The 27,912-nt window shown below is 38.0% G+C and overlaps 1 protein-coding gene across 6 annotated transcripts in view; it reads left to right on the top strand.

The window, feature by feature from the left end:
• The window catches only part of TRPM3 (transient receptor potential cation channel subfamily M member 3), a 997,482-nt gene that overhangs the window by 637,650 nt on the left and 331,920 nt on the right, over window positions 1–27,912 (top strand). For all 6 annotated transcript variants that reach the window (XM_056118728.1, XM_056118724.1, XM_056118725.1 and 3 more), the window contains exons 4-5: window positions 16,855–17,068; window positions 21,865–21,989. In XM_056118728.1, coding sequence (XP_055974703.1) covers window positions 16,855–17,068; window positions 21,865–21,989 — 339 coding nt within the window. The remainder of the gene's footprint in view (window positions 1–16,854; window positions 17,069–21,864; window positions 21,990–27,912) is intronic.

Genomic DNA, 27,912 nt, shown 5'->3' on the forward strand with positions numbered 1-27,912 from the left:
TCAAGGCTTACTCCTGGCTCTGCACTCAGGAATCACTCCTAGCAAAGCTCAGAGAAACATATGTGGTACCCAGGTTGGTTCGTGCAAGGCAAACCTCACTATTCTTATCTTACTATCCCTCTGGCTTAGTATTTAATAATTTGTAACTCTGGTTCAGTGTTATTACTTAAATGACAGTGATATAAGGAGTCAACTATAAAATTTTTAGACACCTCATGAATAATTTTGCTTATTTCTTCAAGACCACAGAAGTTTACACATGTTTATTCTCAGAATTTTATACTTGGGGAGACTCTAATTACTATGATACAATGTATGTGAAGCAAATGCTAAAGGGACTGATTTTAGACAGTTTACAGATCAAAAGGAAAAGACAGTCACTATTTTCACCACGTGGTGTTCTTGATCAAAATTTAATCTTAAGTACTAAAAATTTAACTAAGTTAGGACTCACTCACAAGTGATTTGTGTTAGTTTTTTAAAATCTGATAAATCATGGGGCAGGAGAGATAGTACAGCAAATTGGGTGCATGCCTTGCATACAGATGACCTGAGTTCAATCCCTGGTATCCTATTTGGTTGCCTGGGCACCACCAAAAATAATTCCTGAATGCAGAGCCAGGAGTAAGCCAGAGCGTGCTGGGTATGCCCCCAACAAAAAGTCTGATAGACCACAAAAAAATCTATTTTATCACTAAAAATTTTACAATAATTCGATGTTCTTGCTAGTAGTTGAAAGATAGAGATTCTGAATACAATGAATATTTATCACAGAACCATGATGTTTGCTGTGTGACATAGGGAAATTTTCTTAAATCCCAAGGACCTCTCTAAATCTGTTCTGTTGTCTGAGAAGAAGAATGCTACTTTAATCAGTATCAAATGAGATGGCATATGAATACATTGGCACAGTGCCAAGCACATGCAGATGTTATATTGACATTTAACTTTCTCCCCTTTTTTGTGGAGGTATAAGGAGGGGTTGAGTTTGGACCTCATCACTTCTCGGGGTTTATTCTTGGCTCTCTGCTCAGGGATCACTCCTTCTGCTCAGGGATCACTCCTGGTGGTGCTCAGGGGACTATCTGCCAAGAATCCAACCTAAGTTGTTCTTGTACAAGGCAACCATCTTAACCCCTGTACCATTTACTCTCTCCTTAGCCCTCCCAGAAATATTTAATTTTTAATTTTAATTGTGATATGGTTAAGTTAATGTAATTTCTCCATATTTCATTTTCTTCATCTGCAAAATGGGAGTAATCACTCCTATTTGATAGAACTGAAACAATAATTAAATGAATGAATATGTATTATGTGCTTGGAACAGTGCCTGGTATTATATTGAGGCAAAGGATTGCTGTGTTAATAGTCCTACATCGCTAGCAAAGAGACTATGATCCATTAAAATAAGATACATGAGAGATCAGAGTCTGTACAGCAGTAGGGCATTTGCTTGCTTGCGACCAACCCAGATTCAGTCCATGGCACCACATATGGCTGCCCAAGCCCTGCCAGTAGTGATCCCTCAGAGCAGAGGGATCCCTGAGCATCACTGGTTGTAGCCCAAACCTTCCCCCACTTTTTTTAAAATCAAAAATAAATAAGATGCACAGACTTGGAGTCAGAACTGGACCCAAACAAACCCTTACTCTCTCGTCATCTAGCTAGAATTTCTTGGTTTTAGCCAGTTAATTACCTAAGATTCAAGTTTATACACACACACACACATATATAATATATATATATATGTATATATACATATATATGGGCTAGAGCAATAGCACAGCAGTAGGGCATTTGCCTTGCAAGCGGCCAACATGGCCAACCAGAGTTTGATTCCTCCACCCCTCTCGGAGAGCCCGGCAAGCTACTGAGAGTATCTTCCCCGCACGGCAAAGCCTGGCAAGCTACCCGTGACGTATTCAATATGCCAAACACAGTAACAATTGTCGCAATGGAGACATTACTAGGCCCACTCAAGCAAATCAATGAACAACGGGAGGACAGTGACAGTGACATATACATACTTTATGTATGTATACTTATGTGTTCATATAACTGGTATATCTGAGTTTGGGTTATTTTTTCTGAAGTTTTAAAAAATATATAAAATCTCCCAGTATTGGGGTCAAAGCAATAGTAGAGTAGGTAGGGTATTTGCTTGCACATGACTGACCATCCCCACCTGAGAGCCAGCAAGGAGTAATCCCTCATTACCACCCCATATGGCCCATAAACCATAATATAGGTAGATAGATACTTGTAAAAAATTGAAGTGATAGTGCAATGAGTTCCATAAGTTTCTGTGAAGCCAGACTTATATTAGAATATTTCTGCAGGAATAATACACTGTATAAGCTGTCAGCTCACTGCTCTGTTCCATTTAGTGACAGCATTAGTGACAGTCCCTAGCAGGAGGCGATAACCATTCGATCAGTGTTGCAAATCATATTACACACCTTGACTTTCCCATTAAGTCAGTCTCCTGCGCCCACTCATTCCAGCAAGCCAGAAAGTGAGATGCTGTTTTCTGATGGCTTCTCTGCTTTACTCTTTGCAGAGCTCAACAATTAGATGACTACTGTGGGTGTGGCCTTTATTCTTTTTATGACTGATAAAATCAAAAGCCTTTCTCATTAAGTGATTTTTCTCTACCTGAGATATTTCGCTTCCTAAAAATTTCTCATAAATTTGAGAGAATTTGAATGCATGCCAAATTACCAAGATACATTCCAATAATCAAACAAACTTATACACACACACACACACACACACACACACACACACACATATATATGCCATAACTGGTGGTACTTAGAGCTTGCTCCTGGCTCTGTGCTCAGGAATTACTCCTAGCAGGACCACAGGGACCACATGGGGTATTGGGCTAGAACCTAGGTCAGCTTCGTGTGCCCTACCCACCATATTCTCTCTGGCCCTAGGTGCAACTATTAAAGTACTTTTGTAACAGTATTCTGGCTCTGTAACAAAGAATAACGGTAACCATAGTAATGATAATACTAAAAGTACATGTAAGATCCAATGTGTGCCATCATTGTACCAAACATTTATACATGTGATCTCATTTCGTAATTATGACAGTAACATTTCTGTGCTTACACTGAACTCCAGAATAGTAATTCTACCCTCATGACCCAGCATTGCCCTCTACTGGTGAATGTAATAGCAATGGTAGCACTGTCCTCCCATTGTTCATCAATTTGCTCAAGCAGGCACCAGTAATGTCTCCATTATGAGACTTGTTACTGCTTTTGGCATATTGAATACGCCATGAGTAGCTTGCCAGGCTCTGCCATGCAGGCAGGATACTCTTGGTAGCTTGCCGGGCTCTCAGAGAGGGAAGAGGAATAGAACTTGGGTTGGCTGCATACAAGGCAAACACCCTACCTGCTGTGCTATCGCTCTAGCCTGGTGGATATGATAGTATGCATAATAGTTCAAAGAATGTAGCAACAAACAGACCTTTTACTTTACTCCAGAAGAGTAAACAACCCCCCTAAGCCCCACAAAGATCCATGGAACCCAGAGTTATCTAGATAATCAGATAGCTGAGATCAACTAATAATTTGCAGGGCTCAGTATAAAATGCAAATCTAAGTTCCCATCTTGGGCTAGAAATTTCCTCCCCTTCCCATAGCTAACCATCAGTGCATAGCTAGATTCTCCCAGTGAGGAATCGTCTTCTCCTTTGGGGAATGTTCTAGGCACCCAGCAGCCGTAGGATTTCCCACCAAACACACCTTGACCCTGCCAACCCACAACAGGTATTTCCACTTCATTGTCCTGCCTTGAAAAGCTGTAAGTCACATGCCCAAAACTGACCCTTTCTCCTTCGCAATATCCAGGGTCCAATAAGGAATAGAACTTGATGGCACCCCCTCACTGCTCTGAGTAGTTCTGGAGAGTAAAAGGTAGAGTGGCCATCCCCAGAGGGGGGGCAGATAGCTGACCCTATGGTAAAGAGGCAGCCTACAAACCAAGGTTCCAGGTCCTTCTCAGACATTCTATTGGCCCACTAAACTTTTTTTTTGGAATAATATTCTATATTTTTTACCTTTTTTTTATTAGTGAAACACCATGAGGTACAGTTATAGACTTACAGATTTTGTGCTTGGGTTTCAGTTATACAATGATCAAGTACCATCCCTCCACCAGTGCCCATCATCCACCACCACGAGTCCCAGCATCCCTCCCGCCCCCCATTCCCCCATCCCACCCTGCCTCTGTGGCAGGGTATTCCCCCTTGTTCTCTCTCTCTCTCTTCTTTTGGGTACTGTGTTTTGCAAGAGAGGCATTGAGTGGCAATCATGCTTGGTCTACAGTCTACTTTCAGCATGCTTCTCCCACCCTGGGAGCGTCCTCCCAACACCCTTTATTTGGTGCTCTCTTCTCTGTCTGAGATTCCTTTTCACCTAGCACGTGTGGCTGGCCTTCCAGTCATGGAGCAAAATTCCTGGTACTAAACTTTTCTTCAAATTTAAAACTTAAGTATGTAATCACCAAGCAACTCAGGAAGATCCCAGCTGCTCTCTCTTGCCACCTGCGTTCAGTAATCTTGGGCCACTCCCCACCCTGCTCCCCACCCCACCCATGGTCAACGTCATGGGCAGACAAAGGAAGAAATGGGAGCCAGGCTGGTTGGTGATCAGTTACTGTTTATTCCATTCTCCCTACACATCTGTTCCAATCTCACTAAGCCCCTCATTCCTGTTTCCTCCTGTCTCTCTTGCTAGTCTCTCTACACTCCAACTCACTGCCTTGGTCTCTCCCTAGTCTCTCTCTCTCCATCTCCTCTCCAACTCCCGCATTGGGGGTAGCATAATCAATATATTGAAAGCCCTTCCTGATCACTTCTCAGGCTCAAGGGCAAAACGCTACTTAAGGGTTTTTCTCCTTTCCATAGTCCAACAATCACTTAATTAACATCTTAATTAACACCTCAGTTCTACTCCTTTGTATGAGTTATTTTGTATGGACACAGTAAGAGACACATTAAACTTGTAGGGTGGCTCTCCTAGGAACATCTGTCTATAGAGCTCAGACTACAGTGCTCAGGCCAGATTAATTATTGCTAACACTAGCAGGATCCTATCAAGTTGTTACTTTTTGGATCATGGCAGAATTTGTCCATGACCATGCTCTTAACTTAGAGTTAAGTATTATGGCGCTTTGGCCTGGCCCATTTTGATACCAGTGTAGCTCACAGCTTGCCCCGGGTCCATCCAGTTCCTCATCAGGACCCTGCTTTTGGGGTACTAGGAAGTAAGACAACTGAGGCTTCAGTCAACATAACAGATACCCAGGAGTGAATATTATTCAGGAATAATTAACTCCCACATTACAAAAGCATAGCATTAAGTGTCTTCTTCTGTCTATACAAAAAGAACATTACTCTGGATTAACTACGCAAAGGACTTACGGAGAAGAAAAAAGCAACATTTACAAGTTAACAGAGTCTGATTCAGAGATAAAGGTGATTGTCCTTTATATTGGGGAAGCAGAACACAAATAAAGAGTTTGCAAATAAACACAGAGGAATGGGAGCACTGTGATTGGAGTAACCAATAAACCTAAGCTCCCTGTGGCAATGCAGAAAGGACAAACCAATGTTATCCTACACTAAGGAAAAGGCAGGAGGGATAATACAGCAGGTCAGGCTCTGGCCTTATATACACAGACCCAGACTTGATCTCTAGAACTCATACAAGCCCTGCGAGCATGGCCAGAAGTGATCTCTGAGCTCAGAGCCAAGAGTAAGCCCTGAACACAGCTGGGTGTGACCACCCCCCCCCCCACCAACGAATTAATAAAACTGAATGCAAAGATTATGAGTAATTTCAGAGTAGTGAATGCAGAGCATTAAACCACACCCACCGTCCTCCTGAAGAGTGTCACTGCCCTGGTCACAGCCCTGAGAGGCTGGCTCTGAGGTTAGGTCTCATTGCCCAGTGAACCTCAGAACATCCAGGGAAAGGGACACTTTTCTCTCTTCTAATCAGCTAAAGGAAGGCCCGCTTGCTTTGTTGATTACAACCGAATATTAAACAGTGGTTAATCTCAACCATTGATCTAGACACAATGAGTGTTTTGTCCACATTGAAAATCTGCAAACTTGGCCCTGGAATTATTCTCTCTAGTCAAAGGGGTGAAATGGCCCCTCAATCCAATGTTTTGTTTTGTTGTTAGGAGACTGGTGATATGGTGGTTTCTATACATTTTAGCTTTCCCAGCAACTCACATGCAATTGGATAAAGAGAAATCAGTAACAACTGTCTGTTAAAAGATTGATCGTATATGGATGGACAAGGCATGTTTAATTATTCAGCAAGATTAAAGTAAAAGATTCACTAACAGTATGTTTTTGGTCCCCTGCTCCTTTCAAGAATGGTGTTTTGGAGATGGCCTCCCACGTAGTGCTCAGTGGACCCAGAGTTCACTCCCAGTGATACTGTCAACCTGAATAGCGATTATGTACTGTGGCCTGAGAATATGGTGCTATACAGACCCTGTGGTTCCAGGAGCACTAAGGCCACACAGCAGTGCTTGAGAGGTCTGATGAGGTGGTTTTCAATTTAGAAGCTCAAAATATCTGGTGGGGCTATTGCACATAAATCTGTTTCACTGTCACTGTCACTGTCCTCCCGTTGTTCATTGATTTGCTCTAGCAGGCCCAGTAACGTCCCATTTTGAGACTTGTTGTTACTGTGTTTGGCATATCGAATACGTCACGGGGAGCTTGCCAGGCTCTGCCGTGTGGGCGAGATACTTTCGGTAGCTTGCCGGGCTCTCTGAGAGGGGCAGAGGAATCGAACTCGGGTCGGCCATGTTGGTTGCGTGCAAGGCAAACGCCCTACCGCTGTGCTATCGCTCTAGCCCATATACCTGTTTACCTGTGTCTATACATCTATCCGTGTTTAAGAAACACTCAAGAAATTTCCTTTTACATGTGTGGGATAGAAGCTAGATATCTAATATTTTTTAAAAGATATCCAAGGTTATTCTACTGTTTCTTCAAGCTTAAAAATACTAAAAAGAAGCCAGAGGTAAGGGACACAAGGGATAGGGCACCTGCTTTGCATGCAGTTGCATCTACCACAGCCCTAGTTTGAATCCGCGGCACCACAAATGGTCCCCCAAATGCTGGTCATGGGTCAGCTCTGAGAAGAAAGCCAGGCATAGCCTTTAGTGAAGCCAGGGGTAGCCCCAATTTTTTCCATCCAAAGTTTAAAATACTTCATAATCCCAATTCCTCTTTTTGACAGACAATTAGAGTCCAGAGTAGAAAAATTTTTTTTCTAATAGTCCACTGTGGATTTATCAACCAAGTTACAGCTGGAACTAAAATCTCCTTGAAATTCCCCATCTGTTCTATTTCTTCTCTGTTGTGTCTACGAGGTACAGACTGTAGTAGATGATTTTTAAAAATTAATTGTTATGCTCCTAGTTCTTTCATATCAGTTTAGGAAATTTTGCTGTAGAGTTATAAAGTCACTGTTAATAAAGCAAATCAAATGGTGTCAGCGAAAAACAGGTGGGAGAGAGTTCTTTATGATATGGCAACTCAGACTAATAGAACCATTTTTCCCCCCTGAGGTCTGTTGAGTACGTTTTATATCTCTGCTATCCTCATTTCCTGGGCTTGAGAGGCCTTAATGTAATAGCAATAAAATCAACATCTTTCAAACTTTCCAGAGAGAAATTGATAAGAAATGATGTTCAAAACTAGCCATGAGCAAAGGACTGTCACTCCCTTTGCTTCTATCCACCAGACCACATTCCACCAAATTTCATATCCCCAATCCCCACCCCAGAACCAGCCACCACCATGCTGAGACCACTCTCTGCACACATAAAGGTACCGGCAGAGGAACAAAGGCACGCGGGTCCTAGGGCTGAGATCTCCAAGCCTACTCGGATCGGGGCTGAGCATCCTCCACCCAGATCCTCCAAATTCCAGTAGTCGGGGGTCATACCCACCAACTGGCCCCCTGGTGCTGTGTAATCCCATTAACGGCCAAGACTCAGAGACTATAAAAACCAGCTCCCGGAAGCGCGCGGCCTCATTTGCGGCCGCTCAACATCTTATCATCTATTCCTACTTTGGACAAACTGGCAGGCTACTAAATGTAAACTGCCCACACGGCAGAGTCTGGCAAACTCCCTGTGGCGGACCCAATATGCCAAATACCAGTAACAATGAAGGAGCTCATTCTCCTAACTCTGAAAGAGCCTTGAATATGGCACTTTTTTTTTAAAGTCTCAGGGCTAGGACGAAGGAGACATTACTGGGGCCTGCTCGAGGCAATCAACAAATAACAGGATGGTTGTGACTGTGATTGTGATTGAATCCCCACCCCAAGGCAGTTTTATCTCTTGGAGATGCTGGTCATTAATAAAAATGCCTCATAAAAACCAGAAAAGGGGAAAAGCACCGAGACCCAGAAACTCTAGTTTCAGGAAATAGGGATATTTTTCTGCTGGCTTACATGTAACTTTATGAAGCTGTTTAGGGTTCAGTAGCCAGATGCCCTGACAACAGACACTGAGTCCTTTTATTGTCTGTGGCTAAAGCCATAGGGGTTCTAGAAAAGGAAGCAATACTGTGCTTGATTAGACAGATCATATTTGCTTACTAATCATCTCTTCTAATTGTTGCTGAGCTGACATGCGGACTAGGCAAGATAACCTAATTAAGGACTTGTATTTAAACCTCTCAAATCACCCACACAATTCTCTTCAGGTTTTCCCTTGCTATTTACTTTACCTATCTGATCAGGTTGAGCCCTTTATTATAGCTTCTATGTAACTTGATAATTACCGCCAGGCCTCATGTTCACACTTATGAGTCAGTCAGAATTAAAATCTTGTTCTCTGTGGATGGGCGGTAGGGAGAGGGGGTGAGAGGGAGTGGGACAGACTGTGAGAAAATACTGAGCTAGAAGATATTAGTTGCCACTAATAAGGATCTTCATCCTTATACCCTTAGGATGCTGTGAGATTTTATTTTATTTTATTTTTTTCATTTGACTTGTGTTTTACAAATTCGTTGGGTCTCATCACTGAATGGCACACAGTGAATATAAAATTAAATAACTCCTGCATCACAAAACAAGATAATAATCACAGGCTATGACTAAGAAGTGGCTTTGCATAAGCAGGATAAGATGTTTGAAGGTTTTTATAATCACTTCATTCATTTCCAAGTTTTACCTTTGTACTCTAGCTATTGAGCTGGCAGTAACTTTGGAAGGCATTTCTGAGAGGGAATAAAACTGGAATTTATTACTTAAGCTTCTGATCCCTAACTATAGGTATCAGAGTAGGAAGAACCAGTTCATCTCCAAAAAAAATCCAACTAACATTTTTAAAATTCTCATCTGTTTGCTTCTAGAAAATTGTGAACTTACAACCCCCGGAGTGTGTTCATATTTGAAACAAAGTTTTAGGTTATTTCTAAATGTTTGATCTGGTATATAAACACCAATCCCCTGGAAATACCTACCATTTAGTATTGAGGAAGTACAAAATAATATCAAAAAAATTACAATGTTATTTTCACTTCCAAAGTTTTTGTATTATCAAGCTGAGAAGCCGGTAAATATCTACATTCCAACTATTTTTTATTCAAGGGAAATTTTACTCATATTAAACCACCATAAGCATTAAATGTCCCTAAGCCAAACGCTTTGTGGACTGAAAGGCTTATATAAGCAAAATTGCCCCAATAGTCTGATATGACATATTTTGCTTAACCCCAGTTTTAATTAAAAATGCTCACTTATAATGTGGCCACAAAGACTTTGGAAATGAAATGATGCTTGTCACACTGCTCAACAGAAAGCAAAAAGGTGCAAGTCTTCCATGACAGGGTCAGAAAAAAGACATTAGAAATACTGTGAAAAAAGATTAAGCAAGAGTGGCATTCCATTACTCAGAACAAGTGCTGCTTAGAAAGACCAATTGATTATTCCCAAGAATTAAAGATGGCTTTGCAGTATTGGAGGAATTTTCATTTGCTGTTTCCAAAAACATAGCTAGATCAATTATTTTTCTAGAGCTGTTGTTCCAAGAGCACGGCTAGATTCGCTGTTTTACATTTTCATTTATAAAGCTAGGCAAAATTATGTGGGTAAAAATCTGGGGCAAAGGAGTAACTGATTAATCACCAGAGACAAGTTGTTCCACATATGCTCAAGTTTAGAATACTAAAAGTTTAGTACTGTAATTTAATTAAACAGTGTCAGTCTAAATAATACTACCTCCTACCCCAGACTTTGCCCATGCTAGGTGTTACAAAATGACACTGTTTGATTTGTGACATATTTCTGATCTCCAAGGTTAGTACGTGGGTGATAGTAAAGTAGAATCTTTGATGTTAAGTGTAACATTTTTAAAGATGAAGCTGTAAGAGTGATTTGAGTAAAAACTGCAGTGATGGACCAGAGAGATAGTGCAGTGGTAGGGCACTCTGCCTTTAACACTGAGCTGACCCAGGTTCTATCCCTGGCACCTGGGTTCCTTAAGCTCTACCACGAGTGATCCCCAAGTACAGGAGTCAAAATAAGGTGGTCCATAAACCAAAGAACAAAGCTGCAGTGAAAATGTCTACTGAGTAAGAAGATCTGTAGCACCAAGCAGGGCAAAACCCAAAGAACTCTACTTATTCGAGCACTCCACCCTTTCAAACAAAAGAAAATCTCCAGTTTTCTGTAACACTCATACCGGATTTCTTTTTCTAAGCTTGTGCTTTAGAATTCAAAGTGTGTTTTCTTACGAAGATCAAACTATTCATTGGCCATGGGGACACCTAAGAACTGATCAAACCGTGCAGTTTCCACTAGAGTGCATCTCTATTGTTTACAGAACATTCCTGCAGCCTTTTTCTGAATATCATTGGCTCATCACCCAGCCTTTCTGCTCCCTGCCATCTACACTATTGATAGAAAGGGAAAGGGGAAGAAAATTCCAGGTGTGGGTAATTTATTTAAGTCCAGTTTACCTCTAGAAATTAAAAATTGAGGAACTGGGGCCCAGAGTGAGCTTAAAGGGATCAAACATTTGCCTTGAAGGTGCTGGGTCCAAGGCCCAACTCCCAACACCCTCTGAGCACCATTGTGTTTGACTTTGGAATCTCCAACACCTTGAGTTCTGTCAGGTTGCACGGTCAAATATCAGACCACAGAGTCAGACTGAGTTTCATCAGGATTGGCCTCGGGGGACCCCTGAGCATTGCCTAAAAGCTTTCTCTGCAAAAATAAAATTCAGTAACTAAGGGCAAATGGGTGAAGGATGACTTATGACTAGAGCAGTAGTGTTTTTTTTGTTTTTTTTGGGGGGGCTCTGGACAAGTATTCTCTACCAGCATCTACACAGTTACTCCCCAGATAACTCAGAGTTGAGAAACCAAGGTTTGTTTTATAGGACAGACTAGTCAAAGAGCCAAAGGCAAGTGATTTGTATCATTATCAGCAGAAGTAATTTATAAGGTGAACATTTATAACCTTTTTCCAAGCTGCAAATATCCATGTTTCTGCTATATATTAACCTTCACTGTGTCCTGTGTGGTAGTCAGAATCTTTCCTATTTCACAATCAAGAAGAAACTCAGTGAAGTGACTTTTAGATCTAGTATCTGATATTCTAGTGTGAGACTGAACTTGATGGGAAAAACATAAATGGGACGTGCAAATCTCCGCAATGGAGTGATTAATACCCAGGAGACAAAATTTAGTGTGTGCAATATGAAGTCGTCTAGTAATTATTGAGTTCACAAATGGATGGTCAGAATTGCTTATCTTAACAAGTAAACTAGATTCTAATTTCAAATCACATTGACCATTTAGCAGAAATTGATTAAACACTCAGGACACAATCTCTGATGACCTAGAAGATGTCAGTTCAGCACTTGAATCTTGAGTTAGCACTTGAATCTTGAGTATTGCAAGTACCTGGAGAGTTTCTAAATAACCTTCTATATAAAATCATTTAAAAATAAACATTTCCAGATAATCATAAAGTGTGATTTAATCTTTAGTTTTTAGTTAGTCTTCTCTCCCATTTACTTGAGGTTTTTAAATAATGACATGAACAAAAAGTAACATTGATTTATTTAAATATTTCCCTTTTCCTTAAAAAAAATAAACCTTTCCTTTATTCTCTAAGGACACAGTAAATCACAAACAATAACAAACATCAAAGGACTCCAATGTTTGTCTTATTTTTCAGCTTCTGGAAAATCAGGGGTGGAGTGCAGTGAATCAGGTATTCTTTGTATAAGAATTAGTCCTGGACAAAAATACAAAAGTATTTTGGTAGTTAGGGAAACCTTTTTAATGTGTGAAGCTTCCAACTTACATCTAAGGAATTTCCTATTTTTTGTGCCTGAGTAATTCTTTCAGTGTCACTGTTTTCTCTCATATTTTTTTTATTTTGTTTTAGAATATTGTGTTCTTGATTTCATTTGGTTCAATGACACACACAAAGCACACCATTTAAAATCTGTGGATCCAGGAAGAGCTATTATATATAACCCTTTCTACTCATGTGGCCTGAGTGACTAGTCAGAAAATCAAAACCTGAAGCCCCACTCCAGATCTGTAAATTAGAACTTGAGTTTTCCACAAAATCCCTGGGTATGTCAAACATATTAGGACAAAAAGAGAAGTATAACCTAGTGCCAGAGAATTAGTACAGTGGGTAAAGTTTTGTCCTGCTCGAAGCCAAGCATGGATTCTCATGAGTCCTGCCTAGAGTAAGACTGAGCACAGCCAAGTGTGTCTCAAAATTCAGAAGCAAAATTGAAGCACAGTCCAACCAGGAATTTCCAATGTCACTGCAGCTTTAATTATGGATTAGATTTATTAGTTATTCGATAGTAACTCTGATCCCAGTCACTCACCTTCCCTAGGTTTGAGTCAAATCTATAAAGTGGAAAAATTTAGTGATTTCATTTCCCCATGTGCTAAGATATTTCTGGGCTCTTTTTTAAAAAAAAAATCTAAGATTGTAAACACTTCATAAGCACTGTGAAAAGACTAAGCAAAAGTCATGGTTAGGTCAAACATGGACACTTTTCTACAAGATCTGGCAGCATAAAGAGACAGATTGAACACAAAATACAAACAAAACCTCAGAATGAGCTTTCATTCTCCAGAAAAGTCAAATAAATGCCTTTGAGGGAAAAGAATGACAGATACAAAAGAATGAACTTGGGAGACAATGCCAGCCAAAAGAAGAAAAGAGTAGAGGGAAGCATCTAAGTAACTAGCATAAGGCTAAATTTGCAGGGACCTTAACAGGCATAATGGGAGTTTGCATATAGCAATTAATTCCAAAGATGAAATAATCAAAAAACAGATAAAGATTGCCATGATGGTTTATGAAGGCACAAAGAGACCTTCTTGCCAGAATACAAACTGGTATCCTTGTATATAGAGTTTGTTCTGAAATTGATCACTGAAGAGGAAAAGATCTCCTTGAAAGCATGGTTTTATGACTAGAAAATTACAGTTTGGATACTTCCTCTATTATCCAGTATTGTCCCTTAATATTACAAATTAGACTGCTCTCATCACTTTATGTTTATAATCAATTTTGGTTTTAAATTTTATGTACATTACTTATAACCTCTTTTGCCATTCCGAATTCGTGCATCCTGTGTCATGTATTTTGGATGACATAACTTTTGCCTGATTCCATAATTTCATTGAGAGTTATGAATTCTTAATATTCACAATGTACTCATTTTTACAAAAAAACCATGTTTTTGCAACTAGAGGATCCAAACTGACAGATGAAGAGAGTATCCTTGGTCCAGGTTTCACTTCCCATTGTTGTTGTGTGAGCAATAAGTCCTTGACCAATGACAATTTTTTTATAGACAGTCTGGCTATTTCTAGCCATTTTCAAAACTTCCCCCCCCTCCTTTCTGTGTTATGAATAGTGAGTGTCTGAGTATGATATCTTTGTATTTATCTGACTTGAAATTCATGGAGCTTTCTAGATGGAAAGCTGCTGTCTCAACAACAATGAAGACATTTTCAGCCAATATCTCTTAAAGTTTTGCATCTTCCCACTATCTCTTTTACTTCTATTCAGAATTCTGATTTACCTCCAAATAATCAAATGTTCTTTTAAAATTTTCAATTATTTTGTTTTTCCTGGACTGAAGCGATAGCATAGAGGATAGGGCATTTGCCTTGCATGTGTCCAACTCAGGTTCGATTCCTCTGCACCTCTCTGAGAGCCCAGCAAGCTACCTAGAGTATCCCACCCACACGACAAAGCATGCCAAGCTCCCCGTGATGTATCAGATATGCCAAAAACAGTAACAAATCTCAAAATGGATTTTACTGATGCCCACTGGAGTGAATGGATAAACAATGGGAGGACAGTGTTTATATATAGTGTTTTTCTAAGTTTATCTATTTCCCACTCCCACCCACCAGCCTCAGTCCATCATTAGTCCATCTGATCTGTAGCTTATTTATCAGAAGTATTTTTAATTTAAATTATTAGCTTTTCATATCTAGAGTTGGGAGTGCGGCTTGTTTGTTTACACTAGAAGGCCTATAGTTATTTATTGCTTTCTCTTAATCCTTATTTATAGATGCAATTTTCTTTGTATTTATTTTTATTTGGGGGGCGGTTTGCCCCCAGTAGTATCTAGGGGAACATGTGATGCGAAGATCAAACATCAGGCTCCTGAATGTGAAAAACATACTTAGCATTTTTTTTTAAATTGTTTTATTGAATCACCATGAGATGCAGTAACAAAGCTTTCATGATTGAGTTTCAGTCATACAAAGATCGAACATCCATCCTTCCACCAGTGCAGATTTTCCACCACCAATGTCCCCAGTATCCCCCAGCCACCCCTCCCCCTGCCGCTGTGTCAGGCACCTTCCTTCTCGCTCTTTTTTTTTTCTTTTAATTAGTGAGTCACCATGAAGTACAGTTGTAGACTTACAAATTTTTGTGCTTGGGTTTCAATTATACAATGATCAAATACGCATCCCTCCACCAGTGCCCATTTCCCACCACCACGGATCCCAGTATCCCTCCCACCCTCCATCCCCCCCCCATCCCACCCTGCTTTTGCAAACCACAACACCCAAAAGGAGAGAGAGAACAGAGGGGAATGTACTTAGCTTTTTGAACCTTCACGATGGCCCTCATTTCTTTCTTTTTAAAAAGAGAGTATTAGGACAGGAGCAATAGAACAGCAGTAGGATGGCGCACGGCAACCAGGTTCAATCCTCAGTACCACATATAGTTCTCTGAGTCCCACGACAAGGGATCCCTAAGTACAGAGCCAGTAGTAAGCACTGATCAATGCCAGGTGTGGTGCCCCCACACCAAAGATAAGCATACTAAAGATAATCATTTTAACTTCTTTGATCATTAAACATCTTTGAAGATTATATTCTATTACCTATTATTCTTCCTTCTTGTTGTTGCTTGGTTTTGCTTTAGCCCCTCGATTGTTGCTTTGCTTCCTTGTGTAGTTTTTAGTTTTATTTTTTCCCTATGAAATACTGTTTTCTCATGAGAATTATGTGAGTCTTGCATGATACTTCATTCCTTCACAAGCGTCTGTGCTTGTGCACATTAGTTTTCTGGGACAATTCATTACCCTTCCAGAACCATTTCACACTGAATCTTCTATTTGATGTTTCTCAATCCACATTGAAAGTATAAATATGGATCATATTGTGTGAGGCATGCTTTTGTTAAATAATCAAAAGAAAACTTCTTCTCAGCCCACGTAAAATCAAAGTCAAGAAAGGTAGATTACCTCGCCTTTTTCTTTGGTTCATACTCGATTTTTCTTCCTTAGACTAGAGATTTTTTTATCTTTGATTTTTTTTAATATTTGATTTTTCTTTGGTTCATACTCGATTTTTCTTCCTTAGACCAGATTTTTGACTTTGTCTTCCTTATACTAGAGAGTAAAGCCCTTTGAAGTAGTTCAGTTGAAGAGGGATACTTCATTCTTCAGAAAAGCAGTCTCTTCAAAGTTTAGGAGAAAGAAGCCTTCAGAGCTAGCACTCTTTAGTCCTTCCTACTATTCTACAGTTCCAGCTTCCATTTTGTCTACAAATCTAAATATTTTGAATATTTCATTCCAAATCAGCAGTGTATTTCAGAAGACTACCAAGCCTAAGTGCTTGATAATTCAGTTGTTTTCAGTTAGAGATTACAAATTTTGTACGGTTAAACTGAGACCTACATGATTATTCGTTAAAATTGTACAAATGTTTAATATTGTTTGTGGATTTTCATTTACAAATACTTATTATTATAAATTTATATCTGAATGTACCTAATAGAATCTGGATGCCTGCTTACACTTCATTTTTTTTCAATTCCCCTATAAGAAAAATTGAAATGTCTCCTGCTTCCCTTCTTTGAATATAAAGAAAACACATGCATTTATTGTAGAGTAAAATGAACACATACACTGTTACCTTCTTTTAAATTCTCATTATGTTGTATAAAACTATAGGCCCTCACAACCTCTAAAAAGAATAGGGTCACAGGAACAATTATATCTAGGTCCAGTTGTTCTTAAAAGGATTACTTATATTGAAAATATCAGAAACATTTGGGCTTTTGCACGAAGGTTAATTTTGATAAAATATAAACCCTTAAGAACCCATTCCTGTGACAGATAAAATTTAGAAAATTTTAAAAATCCTTTTAAAATGGTGAAGCTAATGATTCGTCCCTCTTCAAACATCTGATTTTATATGTAAGATACTTTCTTCAAATACTGACACAAATGTCTGCCATAAAAACCTATCTCCCTAATTCGTGGCTGTTCTTCTTCTAGTATGTGCGAGTCTCTTTTGATACGAAACCGGATCTTCTCCTACACCTGATGACCAAGGAATGGCAGTTGGAGCTTCCAAAGCTCCTCATCTCTGTCCATGGTGGCCTCCAGAACTTTGAGCTCCAGCCAAAACTCAAGCAGGTTTTTGGGAAAGGTCTCATCAAGGCGGCCATGACAACTGGAGCATGGATATTTACTGGAGGGGTAAACACAGGTAATTGTAAGTGGACAAACACAACGTAAGGTCGTGAGAACACTTTGACTAAAATCATTTTTCCTAAGATTGGACATGTTTATTCAATTTCTTCTGCTACCCATTGGGTCCAAATTTGCTGTATATCTCTTCTTATTGCATCTTCGTCCTTTACCTAACTGATAGTTTTACTGTTATTTCTCAATCAAGAATCACTTACACATAAGGACCAGGTTGAAATACTTGACACTTGGTTGTACAGAAACTTTTTAAATGGGTAATGAAATCTCACAGAGTATTTTCGAAACCTAAATTTCATAAATAAATACTCAAAAATTCCTTATATAATATCCTTTGCTCTAAATTAAAGTTCTACTTCTATTCTTTAAATGATTCTAACTTTGACATAAATAGCTTTATTTTTTGGTAAAATACCCTTTACACCTTGGACATAAATTGTGACAGTAAAATACACAGTATTGTGTCTATTAGTCAAGATATCTTATTAAATGATGTCTGTACCAATGAAAGACACAGCCATTCCGAATTATAGTTTTCTCTATTTGCCAAATGAATTCCTGCATGGTGATACAGGCAGGCTGCCAAATCAATTCTTGCAAACCCACTTATAGTTAAGTGCTTCTCTGTAGAACATGATTAATGCACAACAGACATTGAGCTGGATATCTGTAAATTGTTTTTGGTATTTTCCCTGCCTGAGTTAGAAGTACCAATTGGATGAATACAAGTCATGCTGCAGTAAGTTCATTCAAACTTGATTTAATACTCAAAGTCTGTTTATGGGAGCACATTGTAGAAAGTAGGTCATAGCCCTGGACCAACCAAATAAAATGTTAGATGAATAATGTTTGGGTTTATAATTTGTGTGAGGAAGATCTACTCTCAAATCCCCAATACCTAGAGTCTGTGAATATTCAGTGCACAATTCCAATGTCACATTTTAATAGTGTACCTTGCTAATCGCTCTTCATTTTTGTTTGGAAGTGGGGGGATGGGGGGAAGGTCACACATGGCTATGTCTGGGCCTTACTTCTAGCTCTGTGCTCAGGGGCCATTCCTGGTAGTGCTCAGGGAATGAGATATATTGCTGGGAATTGAACCTGAGTCAGCCACATTCAAGGCAAGTGCATTACCCACTGTACTATCTCTTGGGCCCCTCATTTTGCTTTTCTCTGAAATCATGACACCATCTATAAACTAAGATTCTAACATTTCATACTCAGTTATCTCTTGACTGTATATCCTTTATCAGTCAAATATCTACTAATGTATTTTATTTTGTATTTCAATAACTGTTTAGGATTTAGGCTCTAACTTACAATCTAGCAAGCAATATTGTCTATGATTTTTCAGTCTTTTGATCTTGGAGTACTCAGCATTTCATATAGATACTATCTCAGTATTCCTAGTGACTCAAAATAAAAGGTTTTTTATATGGAAACATTGTTAAATATTTTTATTATTTTGAGATTTTATATAGTATCAAAAGGTACAGTTACTCTGAAAAAAATAAAGTACAAATATTCGGACCCAAAGAGTTTTTCTCTGAGCTCAGTGCCAGTTCAATGCCACAATCAAAGAAAGCTTCCAATGGGGTCATGCTCCAGTAAGTAAAAGTAATTGTAGAATAATGGGGCAATTGAAGGGCCATATCACAAAGCTAAATTTCTGCTCCAGGACTTGCCCCAGAAGGAGTTCTGCATATTACAGGGGGTGTAATATGGACTTGCCCCAGAAGGAGTTCTGCATATCACAGGGGGTGGAGGAAACCACTCATAACACTGCTTTATATTGCATTTATTTTAATGTAGAAGATTCACTTGTAAGCTAGTGAACGAAGTTAATATTCTTCTTAATATCCCCAGCATACCTCAACATGAATTAGTGGCTATTTACACTAGTTTGTTATTTGATTATTAAAATGCTATCTTTCATAGTCTTATAAATATTTTAGATTACATTGTTCACACATATTTCTCCTTTCTCATAAGAGATGACTGAGTTAAGTCATCTGAGTCTTCTGAGTCTTTACTCTATACAAACCCCAGAGACTGACAGAGATGCATAAGATAATTAACCTCCAATTTTCCTCTTGAGAAAATTGATTTATCAGAAGAACATCCTCATGTGTCATAATTGTGTTTAAGATATGTTAGGTAAATATAGTGACCTATTAAAGATATGCAAGTTGCAATCCTGTTCAAATGCAGGCATAATCCTAACTACCGTTTAATAGAAGACATGGCACTAGGGAGCCGGAGAGATAGTACAGTGGGTATTGTTCTCTCTCTCTCTCTCTCTCTCTCTCTCTCTCTCTCTCTCTCTCTCTCTCTCTCTCTCTCTCTCTCTTTCTCTCTCTCTCTCGTGTCCTGCGTGTGGCCAAACTTGGTTTTAGCACCTTACATAGTCTCCTGAGATTCTCCAAGAGTTATCCCAGAGCTCAGAGTCAGAAGTAAGCCCTGAATGCCACTGGGTACATTTCAAAAATGAAAAAAATTTGGGGGAGTTGGAATGGAAAATAATCTTTTCCCAGAAGAATGAATGGAACTTTGATAAGAATAAGAAATTCCTCTTGAGAACATATGTTATTGCTTTTGTAAAAGTTATCATCTGAAAGGGAGATTGAATCATTAGAAATTCACTTGATCACTTGGTATCCCATTACTCCTCGATTTGCTCGAGCGGGCGCCAGTAAACGTCTCCATTCATCCCTGTTGCGTGCTAGTGTAGTCCAATGGCATCTGCTCGTTCTAGGAACACGAAGAGCCTCAAACCAATCATTCAGGGTCTTGATGAAGAAGTCTGACCATCTCGTAGGTGGGTGGCCATGCGATCTTTTGATGCCCCATGGAATCCAGTCGGTAATGGCTCTAGTCCAGCGGTCATCTTCAAATCTCATTACGTGTCCAGCCCATCTGATTTTTGACACCTTGGCAGACGAGACAGCGTCCCTGATTCTTATTTAATTATTTAATTAGAAATTGTCTTATTTAAATTGTTAAAAAAAAAAAAGCGAAGTTCCCTGCAATCTTTCATCAGAGTTTAAATTCCCTTTACTTTGGGCCTTTTCTTTGCTCTCTCTCTCAGAATACCATATTCTCCTTAGAACTAGCATCTTTCCTCACTAAAACTATTTCACATTTATAAAGGAATAAAAAAGAAATAGTTCCCTACTCTTTTATAAACTAAATTTGCTCATTTATAGATTGGTGGGGAAGGGCATGGTGACAGGGAAGGCCATATAAAGAGGAAAGAATCAACATGGAGATTTTTTTTCTTTTTCAAATTTTATTTTTATAGTTATTCACAATAATGTGTTACATTTAATATTCCATCACCAATCCCACCACCGTTACACCTACCCAACACCACATTTTAAATGGTTCCACCCTAACCCCCAATGCTTTTCACCAAAGCAGGACTTAATTCTTTCTGTATTGCTTATTATGAATAATCCACTAAAGATGATCCCAAAAAATTTCCTTAGAGGAAAGCGTGTGACGATTGTTTTATTTCAGCCCGAAGTCATTAAGTCCTTATACAAGAATTATTAATATGCTATTGAAGTTTGAGCCTTGCATGTGAGTGAGCACACACACACACACACACACACACACACACACACACACACACACAATTTTTTTCTCCCCAAGATGGGTTGCCCTCTAGGTTATATTCCATCAAATGTTATGTGTTACTCTTGTTATTTCAGTGGTGTAGAGTATGAGGTGTTGCATTCACAGCCATGTGCTCCAGGAATTCCAAAATTTTAAAAAGTGTTATGAGGTTAATTTAATATATTTTTAATTGAATGGTGACTTTGGAGTCTGGAGGTATCTTTATGGCATATAGTTCTGTGTTGCTTTCTTTCATGATATTTATTTCCGAGTCTCTGAACATGGTTATTAATGAGCATATATGGCACCAGAGGCAGTTCTTAGGTATGACTGCCAGGCTACCAGAAACAGGATGATGGGGGGAGGTCACCCATTCCTGACTCTGTGCAAACCTAGAGATTTGAGTCACAAGTACCACATGCCTGAGTTTTACAACAGATTCACTCATGGATGAGGCTTGTCAGAACCTGTAACATGGAAATTTTTTAAGTATTTTATTTATTTTTGGTGTTTGGGCTACACCCAGTGGTTCTCAGGACTTACTCCCGACTCTTGCTCAGAGTTCACTCATGGCAGTACTCAAGGGACCCTATGGGGTGCTGGTCATTGAACCCAGATTGGTGGCATACAAACCTGCTGAACACTCTAGCCCCTAAAAACAGTATTTTAGGTTTTCCACAGACTATGATAAATATTTTTAAGTAGGTCTTCCACACTATATTAATACACAGTAACAAAATATGAACTAACTCATACATATATTGTGGTATAAATTTAATATTATCTGTGATATATTTCATATACTTTACTTATGGTATCAGGGGCCGTACTAAAATACTAACACATCACCATTCTTAATACATAAATAATATATTACATGATACAATAGAAAAGAATCTTTGTTTAAAACTCTTTATTTTTTTCATAGATATTTCTCTTTTTTTTTCATAGAAACCTAAGTAAGAAATGCTTTGCTAGACTTCATATACAGATCCAGCAAATATAATTGGCATTAAAGACACAAGTTTATGTACTCTCCTAAATACATATAATTTAAGTACAAATATGTAAAAATATACGAATTAATGCATTTAAAAATCTAAACCATTTCTCTCAATAGTAGAATGATGGAAAGTAATTGCTTTAAAAGACTAAAGTCATTTTTATATTTCCTGCTAGGTGTTATTCGTCATGTTGGAGATGCTTTGAAGGACCACGCATCTAAGTCCCGAGGAAAAATTTGTACCATAGGAATCGCTCCTTGGGGGATTGTAGAAAATCAAGAGGATCTAATCGGAAGAGATGTAAGTTTTGAGAATTTTTTCTGTATGTGAATTCTGGTAAAAGCAATGTCAAAAAGTAAAACAAAACTTGCATATTGTACTACTCTTTTTTTTATCCCTACCTTCCTAAAGAAAGTAATGTTAGGAATTGTTTATTGGGAAAATGTTTTCCAACATGTTATCTACATACTCTCCAATGGCAAGTCTTGCAAACAAGGAAAAGCCTAAGGCATCCTCTGGGTTTGCATCAAGCAGTGACTTTTTCTCGCCTATCAGTTCATCTTGCAAGTGTATTATTTTTTTAATTTTCTTAGAATGGTTGACAACACAATTTCACTCTGATACTTTAAATGAGATCTCTTCTCTTTTTTTTTCTTGCTATTTTGTTTGTTTGGGGGCCACACCCATTGATGCTCAGGAGTTATTCCTGACTTTGCAGGAATTACTCCTGATGATGCTTGGGGACCATAGGATACCTGGAATCAAACCTGTATCTGCTACATACCAGGTACCCTATCTGCTGCTCTATTACTTTGGCCCCAAATGAAATCTCTTAAGCTTCTGTTTGGTCTGAATTCCTCACGTCATAACAGAAGAAACTTCTTTCCATCCAAGTTTGGGGGTTCATTAGTCATCTTTTCTTTCCTAAATTCTTGGGTAAAAAATCATCACAGTCAGGTTCTTTATTTCCCACTTGGGAACTCCTTCGTCTTTGACAAACTCAGCAGGGTGACTTCTCTTTCCTATTCTGATGACTAGAGTCACATATTAATGAATTAACAATCTTGCAAGAGAAACAGGAAAAAATGGTCTCATTTTTTTTTCTGAGTCATCATCTTACTGGTATTCCTCACATAAATAGCAACAGTAACTCTCTGTCTCTCTCTCTCTCTCCCTCCTTTCCTCCCTCCTTCCCTCCTCCCTGCCTCTCTTCTCTCTTTTCTTCCCTCACTTCTCATTTTTTAAACCACAAACAGGTCATTCCCAACTTCTCTGGCAAGATTTTTTTCTCCTATTAAATATCTAATTTGCCCTATATGTAACACCTCTCAAAATACAATTAATAGAAATTATATTTATACTGTGTACAGATTGCCATACTTTTTTCATTTCTTTTTCTTCCCAAAACATTTGTAAATGAATTATTTAGCATTGTTTATCTGGATCAGATCAATACATTGTTTATCTGTATCAGCTCTCCCTTTCCAGTCAAGACCTGCCACATAATGTAACAAATGTGCTAAGTAGTTTTTGTAAAAAAAAACATATCTTTATAAGCCAAAAAAATTGAAAAAGAATAAATCTGGGGGTCACTAATTAATTAACTGTAAACAGCTTCCATTGTTGGCAATATAATGAGCCCATTATATTTCAATGTTTCAATGTAACACAACATATGAAAAATTTAATACAGTGCTAAATTCATCGGGATGAAAACTCAAATATTAGCTGGATGTGGCCCAAAGCAAAATCAGAGACAAACCAAAAAAATTAAAAATAAAAACCCTCAAATATTTTGCAACACAAACACTCCTTAAATCCTTCAAACCTTCAAGGTGATAGAAGTGTTCATATTAATGTTGCCAATTTACAGGTGGAAACATTCATTTATAAATAGAATAAAAAATGAAAAATGAATTTTACTGATATTTTTATATAAACTAATAAATAGTGGCTTTATTTGTCAAATTTAGCTCTATTTATCATAGACAAATTAGATATCTCAAGCAGCAATTTCTAAAACATTATGTGGGAGCTGGGAAAAGAACAGAGATGAAGGCACTTGCCTTGCATTTAAGTTGGTCTTATTTTAATTCCAGGCACCATCTGTGGTCCCCAAGCATCATTGTTAGTGTTCCCTGAACACATAGTCAGGAGTAAGCTCTGAGAACGTCCAACTGTGACGCCTAACTCCCTAAAATATATATATATATATATATATATATATATATATATAAAATATTAGGTAAAGGTAAAGGCCCTCCCGTTGGTCGTCGATTTGCTCGAGCGGGCCCAGTAACGTCTCCATTGGAGACTTTGTTGTTACTGTGTCTGGCATATCGAATACTCTCGGTAGCTTGCCGGGCTCTCCGAGAGGGGCGGAGGAATCGAACTCGGGTCGGCCATGTTGGCCGCTTGTAAGGTGAATGCCCTACCGCTGTGCTAATATTATACAGGTGAAATAATAAAAAATATAATAAATAAAAATATTTTATTTTAATAAACATTAGTTATTTATAAATGTTTATAAATAATTTATATATTTATAAATAAGTTAATAAATATTTGTATAAATATTTATGTTATAAATAAATAAAATAATAATAAATAAATATTACCATTTTTTAATGTTACTAGACTTTGCTGAAATATAGTTGAACTAATACTTGCCTTAGATTACACATTAACTTTTAAATGTCTGGAACAAATGTCCTACTTTAAAAAACTAGATGTTAAAATACCACTCAAACACAAGTATTTAATAGTAGATTTTTATTAACAAATGAGTCATTTAAAATACATTTATTCAGAAATTATTTTTAAATACCTAGGTTAAGTATCTCTGTTGTAAACCTAAGGTTGACAGTATTCAGTTTTGTCAAGCAAAAAGCAATTTTGGAACTTTCTTATTCAAATGAACTATGAATAAATGTAGCACTGTCTCACTGTCCTTCCGTTCATCGATTTGGTAGAGCGGGCCCAGTATCGTCTCCATTGTGAGACTTGTTGTTACTATGTTTGGCGAATCGAATACTGGGCGAGATACTCTTGGTAGCTTGCCGTGCTCTCCTAGAGAAGCGGAGGAATCGAACCCAGGATGGCCGGGCCCATCCCGTGCAAGGCAAACGCCCTACTGCTGTGCTATAACTCCAGCCCATGAATAAATGTAAACTTATTATTGTTTTTTTCAAGAGAAGTTGAATATTTGCCTCCACAATTGCCTTGGTCATTTAAGCATTTGCAGTAAATACTAGCCTACTGTTTTTTTAAATTTGTTTGTTTTGAAAATTCCATGTGATTGAAGAAAGATATTGTGTATATAATTTTGTTTAATGGTTTTGTTTTGGGGCCACATCCTGTGGTGCTCAAAGATTTCTCCTGGCTCTGTGCTCCAGGATCATTCCTGGTGAAGGTTGGGTGACTATATTGCTTGCCGGGGATTGAATCCAGGTGGGCTGCATGTAAGACAAGTTCCCTACCCATTATGCTAGTTCTCTAAAGGTAAAGGTAAAGGCCCTCCCATTGATCGTCGATTTGCTCGAGCGGGCCCAGTAACATCTCCATTGGAGACTTTGTTGTTACTGTGTCTGGCATATGGAATACTCTCGGTAGCTTGCCGGGCTCTCCGAGAGGGGCGGAGGAATCGAACTCGGGTCGGCCATGTTGGCCGCGTGTAAGGCGAACGCCCTACCCGCTGTGCTATCGCTCCAGCCCCTGATTAAATAATATTTACTTGCTTTGCCTAGTTAGAAGAATATGCCTGTTTATTTTTTTTCTAATTTTAATTTCTTCTCCAAATTCACCCCCTTTTTTCCCCTTTTCCTTCTTTCTCTGGTTCTTCCTAATTGTGTGCCAATAGGAATTTAAATATCCTTCTGCCAGCGGGACTTAGTTACGTTGTCTGACTTCTCAATGAGAAACCATCTTAATCCCAGCACAGAAAACAGAAAAACTACTCTTAGATTCAGTAAAATATGCACATTCATTTTCCCTGTTTACACAGATTTAATATAGATTTCCCCCACTGTCTAATAATTTATGACTATAGATATTAATTGATATTAAAATTTTTTATGTTTCAAGATTTTTTTTAACTTTTAAAATTAGGAGCATTTTACTTGTGAATCATGGGAGAATCTTGTAAAGGCAAACCACAGCTCACAATAATCATGCAAATCTTCTGAGAAACAGGAGAAAAGGAAATCGCATTGACTAGTTGTAGAGTACAAATGAAATTCACGTTTGATAAAGAAGACATTTTAAAAATAATCTCTTAGGAAAACACTTGTATTTTAATTTTCAGTAACTGACCAAAATCTATTGAGTTTTTATTACTCTGTTACATAAACCCCTGAAACTGAGGAACTGGAATATTAATAGGATTCCTCAGAGTTCTGTTGTAAAGCAAAAGCATTATGTTCAGCGTGCAGGATTTAAGACAATATGAGGAAACTTTTATTTTATTTTATTTTATTTTATTTTTATTAGTGAAACGCCATGAGGTACAGTTGCAGATTTACAATTTTTTTGTGCTTGGGTTTCGATTATACAATGATCAAACACCCATCCCTCCACCAGTGCCCATTTCCCACCACCACGGATCCCAGTATCCCTCCCTCCCCTATCCCCCCCCATCCTACCCTGCCTCTGTGGCAGGACATTCCCTTTTGTTCTCTCTCTCCTTTTGGGTGTTGTGGTCTGTAAAAGAGGCATTGACTGGCAATCATGTTCGGTTCATAGTCTACTTTCAACATGCATCTCCCATTCTGGGAGGATCCTCCAAACACCCTTTATTTGGTGTTCCCTTCTCTATCTGAGCTGCCCTTTCCTCTAAAATGCCCGACTGGCCACTAAGCTATGGAGTAATCCTCCTGGTGCTGATCTCAGCTATTCTTGGGTATTGATCTCATATTTTGTTACTTTATATCCCGATATGAGGAAACTTTTAAATGTGATAATTATTCTAATGTGATCATTAAACTAAAGAGACAGGAGTGGGATAATCAGAACAAAGGGGACTAATATGTGGTGAAAACAGAATTAGGCTTTTAGTGGTGAACTTACTGTAGCATATGCACATCCTTATTTTGAAAGATACATACTTGAAAAATACAATATTATAATGTTATATTATTCCCATTAACAGCACGTAAAGTAAAATAATGATAGAAAGAACTAACTCTTAGTAATAAGATATTAGGTTGTCTTGATAGATTAAAAGTGTCAATGAAATGTTGGTAGTCACCAATGAAAAATCCCTCTAAAAATAATCTAATTAAAAGCATTTGTTGATCAGTTTCCTAAGTAGTTATAATAAATTTCACAGCAAACTTTATATAGTACCTTCTTTCACTTATATTCCAATTTATTTAATCAAACTCACATTTGATAGAGAAGACATTTTTAAAAATAATCTCTTAGAAATCAGATAGTAAACTATTACATATATTTACCACTTTAGAACTAAACCAAAATGCAATCATTCAAAAAGTAACATTGCACTTTTGTTAAATACTCCAGAATTATGTTAAGTGTTCCAAAAATATCAAGGGAAATCTAAAGTATTTACATGAGATAAACAAAAACATGAGGAAAAGGAAAGTCTTTATTTCTTATACTAGAATTTTGTACAGTAGATTTATTTTCAAGCTAATGGAAAATATAGATCATTTTATTGCTGTGACCCTGAATCTTACATTAGCATTTTTGATAAAATGAACATTCGAGCACTTTTTGTTGATATAAGTAGAAGACAACAGCTGTAATGTATCTTGGAACTTCAGGATTCCTTTGGAATGGTAGTATAAACATAGATACTTACCTGAAATATAAAGAAGAAAAATTAATTTGTCCTTTGGTTTGTTTCAAGATACTTTTGCAGCAATTATGTCCTTCCCAGCATTTTGTCTTAGTTGGACTTTAAGCTAGACTTTCATTCTTATGTCTTGCTGAATTTTACCCAAATATTATATCCCTCATTGTAATTATCCCCAAACTGCATTTTGTCCCAATTTAATTAAAACATCTTCAAAAGCAACAAGGGATGTGGTTCAAATGATTGAGCACTTGTCAGAAAGTGTGAGTTTGAACCCCAGAAATGCATAGTTATTGATAAGTATACTAGAAAGTTAGCTTTCAGAACTTCTATGATCATAATTGAAGTATTATAGTAATTTATTGAGCTCTTATAAAGACAAACCACAATTCTTGAAGAACTTCTCAG

Source organism: Sorex fumeus, unplaced genomic scaffold, assembly GCF_029834395.1.
Source record: "Sorex fumeus unplaced genomic scaffold, SorFum_2.1 ptg000038l, whole genome shotgun sequence".
NCBI classification, from domain to species: domain Eukaryota; kingdom Metazoa; phylum Chordata; class Mammalia; order Eulipotyphla; family Soricidae; genus Sorex; species Sorex fumeus.